An 11,040-nucleotide genomic window follows, 5' to 3' on the forward strand; every position below is an offset into this window, starting at 1 on the left:
ATACATACACATATAGATAGATAGCAAATGAGCTGTTGCCATTTTGGATTTTGACATGCCCATCTTTCTTACACCACACACCATAATGGAAGTTGGTACCTCACTTATTTTTCGAGCTACATACATGAATAGACTGATGGTATTTCCATTCCCCCTTTTTTGCTCCGTGACAGGGGACAAAATATTCAGATACCTGCCTAAAATTGACATGCCACCATAATAAATGGTAAATGGTAAATGGACTGTACTTATATAGCGCCTTTCTATCTTATTGAGATACTCAAAGCACTTTACACTACAATCTGTGTCCTCATTACCCATTCATACAGCATCTCTACTAGATCTCTACAAAGCTAATTGAACAAATCATTCTAAAGAGACTAATCAGTGATTTATCACATTCATACACATTCATCACATCGGAGGCAACAAGGGGTTCAGTGTCTTGCCCAGGGACACTTCAGCATGTGACTGTTGTGGGGTTCGATCCCCCAACTCTTGCATTGGAGGACGACTGCTCTAACCACTCAGCCACAGCCACCCCAATAGTCACATTACACCATTTAATATAGGTTTTACACAAAGAAGTTGCAAATAGTGTGAAGAAGAGTCCAGTAGTTCTTCATTCTTGTTGTATTTGAACTCAAATACTGTATGTCTGACAATTACCTCGGGGTATTCTGTCAAGTCATGACAGCCCCAAACATCAAGTGGTCAAACCATTAAAACCTCAGCCGGTGGTAATGACGAAGACCATCTTAGTACAAACAATGTCTTGCTGGCAAAACGTGGGTCTTTGTAACCCTCATCACAAACTCCACATGCTCCTGAATGTTGTTGCACATAATGCATTCCTTCTTACAGAAACTCAATAATAGTAATCCAGGAAGCAAGCGTACACTTAAAATGTACACTAAAATCGCCCAACAGACCGCAGAATATTGTCATTCAAGCATCTTCTTCTTAAAGTTAGACATTTTTCTCCCAGCCTAGTTTTAAAGGTTCCCCAAAGGTTTCATTAACGAAAGCTTAAAGTTGCAACTCTGGTTTTTGATCAAGCACAGAAAATGGCTCTGTTCTGATTCTTGTAATGCTTTGATATAAATGATCGCCTCTGGGTTTTAAAAAAATGGAAAATATCTCCAAGGGATTATTCAGCTCCAAGTTTTTCAGTCAATGGACATAGCCATGAAAGACTGGACAGAATGTTTGTGCCTCAGCAGATTAAGATGGCAATAAAAGATGTTGCGTCCATCACTGCCATCTTCGCCCTGCTTTGTGTGCCAGCTCTAGCTGAGGGCATGATCTCATAAGTCCATTTTACAAATGGGTTTGTTAGCCACAGTTGGCAATTTGCCTGCTGGAATATGCAGAAGATGGTTGAATATGAGAATACCACTGCAAGGGAAAGTTGCTTATTCGAAGCTACACGTAATTTTGCAGGCTAAACATAATGAATATGTGCTTATCTGTCACAACTTATCTGTACTGTATCTTACTTATATGATTATCAGTTCTGTTGCTGGTTTAAATAATATTTGTCTTGTAATTTGTCACATATGGTGACATAATTCAAAATTCTTTTGTTGTAGGGCTCTTTATAGTAAAGTCTTGGTTCGTCCATCCTTAAACTTTCTCTTGTCCCACCTATAAATTGTGATCTACTCAGGATAGTTCAACAAAAATAGATTTACATATGCATCATCACTAGATGAAGGGTTGCATACACTGTGCATCGCCCCAGCTTAAAGGTCAAAGTCACAAATCAAGGTCAAATGTCGTGCAAGGTCTTTGCTTGTCCTGGTCATAACTTCTGATCCGCTCAAGATAATTTAATGAAACTTGATGTGCTTATGCATCATCACTAGGCTGGGTGTGGCATCCACTTTTACTGACGCCAGTTTCAAGGTCACAAATCAAGGTCAAAGATTACAGAAGGACTTTGCTTGTCTGGGCAGTTGCAACAGACTGATTTATAATAGTTTGTCGATGGGCGTGTAATGTGCGGTGCACTGGTTATTCACATTGTGTACATATATTGATGGGGTAAAGGCAGAGCAGCCGACTCGGGACCTGAAAGTCCAGGTTTGATCCCCAGTCGTACATCTCATCGTGTCTCTGAGCAGCACACCTTATCCTCAATTGCCCCTGGGCGTCCCCAACAGCCGCTCACTTTGCCATTGTATGGGAACATGCAATGATGACTACACATAATGCATTATTATTATTATTATTATTATTATTATTATTATTATTATTATTATATGTATATAGTTAAGGTTAGGTGTACCAGTGACCCTTTGACCCGAAAAGGAAGAAGTGTGTATGGATGAATGGATACACTGAAACTATTTATTTTATATAAAATAAATATTGAATAAAAATGTTAAATGTAACCTTTCATATATGCTGAATTCTTAAGACTTCTTTGAAGGCGCTGAAGGCTCGAGGGTTCCCCACTTTTATTAACATTGCATATACACAACTTTTATTTAGTTTAGGGATGGGGCGATCCGATCCAGTATTGGTATCTGCCTTTGATACCAGCATAATTTACGTATCGGATTTACCGATCCACCTGCCGATATTTCCGATCCATGACGCATGTTGGCTTCAAACTATGGAATGGATTTCCTGAACGGCGGCGTGTCTCATGAGCCCAGGGTAATAAGACCCGCCTCACATTCAGGAAATCCAGTTCATAGTTTGCAGCCAGCTACAACGTGAGGACTGAGTTAGCAGCACTGTGGCTAACAGCTAACAAACTTTTCATCTAAACACGTCCGCTGTGTGGAAGTATTTTACACTAAACACCACACAACAAGACAGCAATGTGCAATGTCTGCAGAGCCATAGCGCCACATTAAACCACGTTAAAGTTAGTTTTACTTTGGACATTTGAGCTCCGGGGCTTCAGCGGGGCGCTGCTCTTTGCTCAACCCGCAAAAGGCAACTCGACCCCGGCCAGCCGCGTCCAATCTGCCCCGCTCAGTCTGCCCGTCTCTGAGGAGGGACAGACTGAGCACGGCTGCCCCAAATCAGGCTGCCTGCTTCGGAATGAACAAGAAGAAGACATCGCTGAAACCACGGAGCTCAAATGTTTACAGAGACTTCATCATAATTCATGACCAACCACTATCAGTTGTAGAAAATGAAGGATTTCTCAGCTTGATACTTGCAGCCAAGATATAGTTTATCCTCCAGGAGATATTTATCAGTACAACAGTAGACAATCATAAAAAACATGATTTGAAAATTATATATATTAAAAACATAAATAGCTACATTATAAAGTGATGTAAAATACTAAAAACAGGAACATGCCTGTTGGTTTATGCCAGGTGTTTGAAGCCATTTAACATTTTATTTTATTCATTCATTTAAAAGAAACAAAATTAAAAAAAATAATCAAAAAGAAAACATTGAATGAAAAGAGTGCAGAAAGAAGAAAAATAATTATTATATCTGCCCCTTATATAAAAATATATAAAATAACTTTAAACAATCACTTAAATTAATCACTTTAATATCCACTTTAAAACAAGGAATAAAAAGAAACATGTTTTGTGTTAGCAGAATTTATAACTTTAAAACTTATCCAACATTAATAAAACTTACCTCAAGTTGCCTTTTTAACCTGAGGCTTAGTTCACTACACATGCATATATTTGTACAAATTGTACTTGAGAGGAGATTATTACAGCCTCATATAAAATCAATGATGATCATGATATCGGAACTGGATCGGTATCGGACCATATTTAGTTTTAGGGATCGGGATCGGATCGGAAGTAAAAAAAAGTGGATCGGTGCATCCCTAATTTAGTTACCTTTTTTTCACCATGATCAATAAATCCATGGTAAACTGGCATTCCTGGAGCTCATGTTATATATGCTAGAGTACCAGAAATGTAAAGAGGCAATGTGATGTTATGTTCTCACAGCTCTGTATCTGAACCCAATTTAAAATGCAACGTGAGAGGAGGATATAAGAAAGCTCACACCACACCTTCTTTCGTGCCTTTTACTTCTTATACTTATTCCATCAGATTTATTTGGACGCCATCTCTGACATATCCCCTCAAAGTATCAATAAAATGTTTATCAGCTTCTCATTTTGTAGCTAAATGTTATGGTTGTTTTTGTTTGTTTGTTTGTTTGTTTTGGCTAACAAACCTCTTTTTAACAAATGGAGAAATTCTCATTCCTTCCTTCACTTCTAAATTGCTCAGCTGGGAATTTGTTCATGCTAGCAGATGTTTTTCTTTGGATCCATGACAACTGTTTTTTTCTTAGTGCTGGTTTACGCCTTTTCTTTTACGCAAAATATGCTCTAAGTTCTATTGGTTGTGCCTTTCCATATAATTTAAACAATTTTTGTAATATACATCATACACAGCTGATGTGTAATTTTTTTTTAAGCAGGACATTTTGAACATTTAGTGCGTAAGAGCTGCTCTTGAGCTCAGTCGTCGAGTGGTCTTCCTCAAAAGTCAACATATGGCTGTTTTATGGTGTTTGAAGAACACAGTATACAGTCTGAAAAACATTTATGTTCAGCATCACAGGACACTGCTTCACTCCTAGACATAAGAAAAACAACTTCAGCACCACTTTAACTAGTAATTATTACTTAATTCAGTGTTTCAGTTGAGAGTTGATGCAGTTTAAAGCTGTAAATCTCTACAGGCTGCAAAAATACGGTGCAGACTGAACTCATTAAACAAAGCATTTGCTAAAGAACGATCACAGTATAAACATCTCTTTTCCCCTTTTTTCATGCAGAGATCAGGAATGGCAACCTGAAAAGCATCCTTGGCCTCTTCTTCATCCTGTCGCGCTACAAGCAGCAGCAGCAGCAACAGCAGCAGTACTACCAGTCCCTTGTGGAGCTCAGCCAGCAGACGAGCAGCACGGCATCGTCCACCAGCAGCCTCAAGACACAAGAGATGCAGTCCAGGTATGTCCCACTGAAGTGCATTAATGATGGGTTGGTGTCACTCTAATATGGTTTATAAGTTGGCTTATAAATGTTAGAGGCAAACCAACGTCACTGGTTTGATGTGTGAGCCAATTATTTTCAAGAATGCATGTTGTGTCAAAGGTCAATTGATTTATCGCTTTTGAATGCTTAAATACATCCACTTTGAGCTTCTGTGGAATGATATAAGTTGGACCACCTCTCGGTGATGCTGAAAATGAATGATGAACTTTGAAAATGATATTCTAAAGATTCTGAGAGGGATGTGATAACAGTTGACCACTGAGCAGTGGTTTGTACTGGAATCAGTTCCTAATGCTGTTTGATTGTGTTCCTCACATTGATGGAGATATAAAGACACAATTCCAATCTCACATCTGTCTATCACAAGTCACGTTATTAAGAAGTCTTAGTTTTAAATAAAGACTGACAGCACATTAACTCCCATCATCCATGCATCCATTATCCTTACCTGCTTCTTCCTTTTTTGGTTCACTGGGGTCACTGGTGCCCATATCCAGCAGTACCTGTGCAAGAGGTGCACTCCCATCATGTTTTTGTAAAAAAATAGAAACATTTTTCCCCAAACGTTTTGGTGAATAAGAAGTTCTAGGAGGCTAATTTTAGTACTGTATGTAAATATGTGTCAAAAATTAGTAAGAGCACATGAGTGTCTTATAATGTACCAGATATAAAATATATATGATCATATATGTCACTATTACCCACATGTAAACACACAGACATTTTTAATTACAGTATATTAAACAGCAAAATGTCTGGTAATACCTGGTAAAAAAAAAAAAACAATAAAATAAAACAAACAAAAAAAATCAATAGCATGATCTCTTTAGGTTGAAGGTGAGTCTTTGCCTCAAGCATTGGAGTTTGAGCATCTAGGAGTCTTCATCCTGAGTGATGGCAGGATGAGTGTGGAACTGGCGAACTGGAGCTTCATCTGCAGTTATGGGGGAGGTTGGTGTGGTTGTTCTTGTCAATGAAGGACCTTATCCAAGAAATACAGCTCTCGATTATTTACTTGTCCATGCATTCCAACCATGATGAGGTATGGATTGTAATCGAAAGACTAAGATCTTGGATTTGAAGAGCTAAGGTGAGCTTTCTCTGTAGAGTTATCAGTTGTCCCGCAGTGAAGAGACCCCACACTCACTAGAGATACATAAGTGTTGCATTAATTATATGTGATGGGGATGTGTCCCCTTACATTTGAAAGATATTCATTTGGACCCCCCACCACCAACACGCACACACACATTTACCATGAAATATTAGTTAATCCAGCGCTTTTTTTATTGTTACATGAACAAATCCATTCCACTTAATTAATAGGAGAATACTCAAACCAGTAAAAGTCCACTCCAGGTTTTCCTGGTTACCTACAACAACTCACCACACCGCATGCCGTGTTTCTCCGAGGTCAACTGCCTTGGCAGGACGCTCATCTCTTCAGGATTTTTTCTCGACAGGATGGGGGGAAGACAGGGAAACACCTTTGTGTTGCGCTAGCTTAGGGCTACATTAGTGCCGGCAGTGGTTGACCGGGGTGGGTGTTTAGGATGCGTGAGAGAAGCGGAGCGTGCTCTAATCAAAAAAGGAGAGCTGTTGGTCAGACTACTTCTTGTTGCTCTCTAAAATAGTCATTGAATCAAGTGTTTACAAATGTTTGTAAACGTAGATGTTCAACAACCCGTTAAAATACACCAGAATCCAGGAAATGGCATCTACTTTATTCAAAATTTTCTGGAGGGCGACCTCCAGACCCACTCCCACTAGTGTCCCCCCCACACATTACAAATGCTCTGACACCAATGTAGAGAAATTATATATGTATCATCTTTGGCCTGGAAATGCCTTGGGATCTCAAAGGATCTGGAGAGAGGAGTGTCAGGGATCCCTCCTGGAGGTCACCTTGGTAACCTGACCTTGTGTTTACCACCCAACAATGGGAAATTAAAAGTGGAATGATGAATGGATGCACGGAAGGATTAATGGATAGACAACATAGCAACTATGTGTCATCTTACAATATCTGATTGTAGCCTGGTTACCTTTTAAAAATGTGGACAAAAGCCTACAATGCACTTTTCTAGATCTGGACAAAAATATCTAAACCACCTAAAATAAATTGCTACTAACATGTTAGCAGAAAGTTTTCACTCTGTGTTTTTGAGATGTATTAGTCAATGAGTTGAATTAAGTTTGGTAATTTAGGTGATGTTTTACAGTAGAAATGTCTTCACAAACCTAGTTAGGCAGTAAAAAGATAGAAAAAGCTCAAAGGGTGTGGCCTTGTTTGATGTAAATAGATAGCGCAGGACTTAGAGGAGCATTTAAAAGATCTGAGATGCCATTCATGAGCAGCATTTCCCCCACAGCCAGATCAAGTTTCTCACTGCTTCCATGGCTGTGCTTGGCTCTTCTCTGTGTTTGTATGTGTCAGTAAAATCAGTGCAGTAAGGGCAGTTAGTCTCAGCACTTAACAAGAAGCCGGTGAGTAAGACGATACTGTCAACATCTTTAGCTTCACTCTGTTTGGACGAGCAAAGAGCTGGTTGCTGTGGGGGTCAGTGTATCATGGGTTTGTGTGTCAGAGGTTATTAGGGGCACAGCTGCCATCCATTCCCACCCCTCGTTACATCTCCTCTGCAACAGGTGGAAAATGCTCCCACACACACGCACAGCGAACAATGATATGCTTCGCTGCATCAGTCTAGCGTGGTGAAGATGTTGGAACGGCGCTTTCACATACATATTCTGCCATTACAGAGGTTAATCTTTTTTGCAGTGTAAATAAGTGTAGATTAATTTCCTGGGCTAAGGCACATAGACATTCTGCTCTTGTTGTCTCAGTGCTCATCTAAAGGCTGTGTCTAAAAGCTGGAGGCTACAATGGAGGTCAGGGGATTGTCCCGTCTGTCTGTGGCAAAGTAAGCCATTAATCTGTGAATTCTTGGGAACAATTGCCTCTTTGACCTCCTTCACCATCCTGGTTAAACATGTTTACAGTGCTGTGCAAAAGTCTTGAGCCACCCCAATGTATATGTTGCTCTTAAGCAGTAGAGTAGGAAGGGCGACCAGTTTTAGTAGCCAAATTTGAAAAGATCGCAGCCTAATTTCATGTGTGTAATTTGCAAAACTATACAGTAGCCCATCGCTCTATCGCGGTTCATTTATCGCGGACTCGCTCTATCGCGGTTTTTCAAAATAAGATTGGACATGACATACAAGTGGCTGATTGATGGATGAGCTGCACGATTTGGCATGGAATTTTTATTTAAAATAAATTATTTTAAATTATTTAGCACCTGCTGCAGGATAAGCTTCCTGCTGCAGCTGATCAGCTGTTCACCGTGCAGAGCAGAGAAGTGGGCGTGGCCGACAGCGCTTGCAGGTGGCAAAAAGCAGAGGCGGCAGGGAGCTGAAATCATGACATTGTGCTCTTTTAGAGCATTTAGAGTTTAGAAACATTGTTTACAATATTGCAAGAGGGTGTGAAGGGTTTAAAACGTCTTTATATATATATATATATATATATATATATATATATATATATATATATATATATATATAAAATAAACTACTACTTACTACTTGTACTACTATTCCTATTTTTCACTTCTCACGAGGTTTCAGGGTACAGATCCCCCACAATAAATGAGGGTCTACTGTATTCTAAGTTGTATGCAGCGTGACTAGTATGAATGGGCTAGCAGGGCTAAACCCTTCTTAACATTTGCAATAAAGATTTAAAAGAAAATAAATCTGCAGTCAAACAGTGTTTAAAACATATTGATTCATGCTCAATAACCCAGTTAGAAAAATCCAACAAAGTTAAGTCAGGTCCTCTTTAAGGTTTATTTTGGTTGAAATGTTTCCTCCTTCATCCAAAAGACTTCATCAGTCTGAGGAGCTGCAACAAACTCAGCCTTATAAATAGCACCTTCACATAGTGGACCAAGCAGTTTGATGGTGCGCAGGTGGTTTCTGTAGACTGTTTCAACAAACAGAAACTGTCCAGAGGACCTGACTTATCTTTGTTGGAGTCTTTAAAATGGTTGTTTTACATTTTGGTGACATTTAGGACAGCATCGAACAGTCACAAGAAAAGCTGGATGCTTTAAATAGGCTCATGTTTTACAGCCAGAAGGTTTCATTCACGTTTATGGGGTTGAGGTATTGACATGTTTTGAGCTGCACATTTACCCTAAAGGCCAAAACCTTCAATCAATGAAAACGTGGCATCCTCTGCCCTTGTGTTTGCAGAGTGGATAAATATTAACACACTCCAAAAACATATTGTTAATATTGATCATTATAAACAGAAAAACTGAAATTTGTAGCTGTTGTTTGACTTTGTTTTAGCAAAAAGACGTGCTAACAGTGTTAGCATCTTTACCCAACGATCTGTAGAGAACTAAAAGGTGACAGTGTTGTACCGCAGCAGTGAGTTTGTAGGGTTTAGATCTGATGTCATCGTCTCGTGTAGCCTGTGAGCTTTTTAAAATAATCGATGCACTTCTCAAAGCACATGAAATATTTTGTTGAGTTTTCTAATTTTATTTGTTGTTATTACTGTGGTTATTAACCTATGTTAACTTCATTGTAGCAATATATTTGTTGCAAATCAGCTGTGATAATTACACTTAACTTGTATTACGATATACAATACAATATACGTATACGATATTGTGGTGCAGCCAAGAGTTTAACATTTTCTGACTTTGTGTGTAAAGATTGTTTTGCTACACTAGCTGTTAATTTCATTTTGGTAAAAGAGACATGATTTTAAATTGTTTTTATTTCAGATCGGATGTTATTGAAATCAACCAGTAGGATTGTACAGCGTACATGTTAGCCCACCCACAGTCACCACTGATTCTTCAACATTGACATGACTTTCAATAGTTTAAAAGTCCAGCTTTTTGCAGCCCTACAAGACATTACGCTACACCATTATGAACAAGAAGACATTTTCAACCTATGTGAGAGAATGCAGTACTGATATAATGTAAGGCAATCAGTTTTTTTCTGTTTAAAAAACATCCACTTTAATATACTGGTAGTTGGGATAAATTGTTTTTTGCAGATACCCACACAAATGCTTTTGCCAAGTTTGCAAATCTAAGATGTTTGTGTTTTTTCATGTTTCATCAAATAATAGGTCATTGTGGACAGTTGAGCCGTTCATTAGTAAAGGTGTAGCTCCAGAGTAGTTGTAGTTTGCACTTTGTGGTCCTTTCCAAATCAAGCTATGCTTAAAGAAGCATGCATAGGGTCACTTTTTTTTTTTAATATAAGGGCTGTGATGATTAAAGCACTTCTGCATGGATAAGCACCACGGTGGTTCGGAAGCAACTTAGCAAACAAACTTTGTATACATTCATGACTATTTAAATATTCAAAGATCACTGTTCACCTCTATTAAGGAAAGAGATTTCTTGGTGGGGTGGACTTTGCACGTTCTCCATGAATGCATAGGTTTTTATCTAGTACACTGGTTTCAGCCCACAGAATAAAAACATATCTCACGCACCACTACAGTGAAATATGACTAGAGAAGCCACAAGATGAGATGTAGAGATAGGAAAACCAAGTTTGGCAGATAATTTTGTTAGCTCTGATTGCACAACTTCAATATTGACTCACACATGCTGACATGTAGCATCTGTATTTACTTTCATAAACACAGCATGCTGTGTGTGATGTCACATCGTCTGCACATTCAAATCACTTCAAGGCTGTAGACCATTCACATTGGAGTCTGACGGCAATCACATTTAAATTATGATATAAACAACAACACAAAAAACTCATTTTGAGAACTAAAAATGGAGATAGACACCAGTGCCCAGTGATTCTACATGGAAACAGCAAGAAAAGAGGATGGATGGATGGATTCAGGGATAATGGATGGATGGATGGATGGATTCAGGGATAATGGATGGATGGATGGATTCAGGGAAGGATGGATTCAAGGATGGATTCAAGGATGATTCAGGGATGGATGGATGGATGGATGGATGGATGGATGGATGGAT

At 38.9% G+C, this 11,040-nt stretch overlaps 1 protein-coding gene across 1 annotated transcript in view; it reads left to right on the top strand.

Moving 5' to 3' along the window:
* Nucleotides 1–11,040, top strand: part of nav3 (neuron navigator 3) — a 334,495-nt gene that overhangs the window by 157,407 nt on the left and 166,048 nt on the right. The window contains exon 3 of the mRNA XM_037696241.1: nt 4,786–4,960. Within this exon, the coding sequence (XP_037552169.1) occupies nt 4,786–4,960 (175 nt within the window). The remainder of the gene's footprint in view (nt 1–4,785; nt 4,961–11,040) is intronic.

The sequence above is a fragment of the Nematolebias whitei genome, chromosome 22 (genome assembly GCF_014905685.2).
Source record: "Nematolebias whitei isolate Nwh7 chromosome 22, NemWhi1, whole genome shotgun sequence".
Lineage (NCBI taxonomy): Eukaryota > Metazoa > Chordata > Actinopteri > Cyprinodontiformes > Rivulidae > Nematolebias > Nematolebias whitei.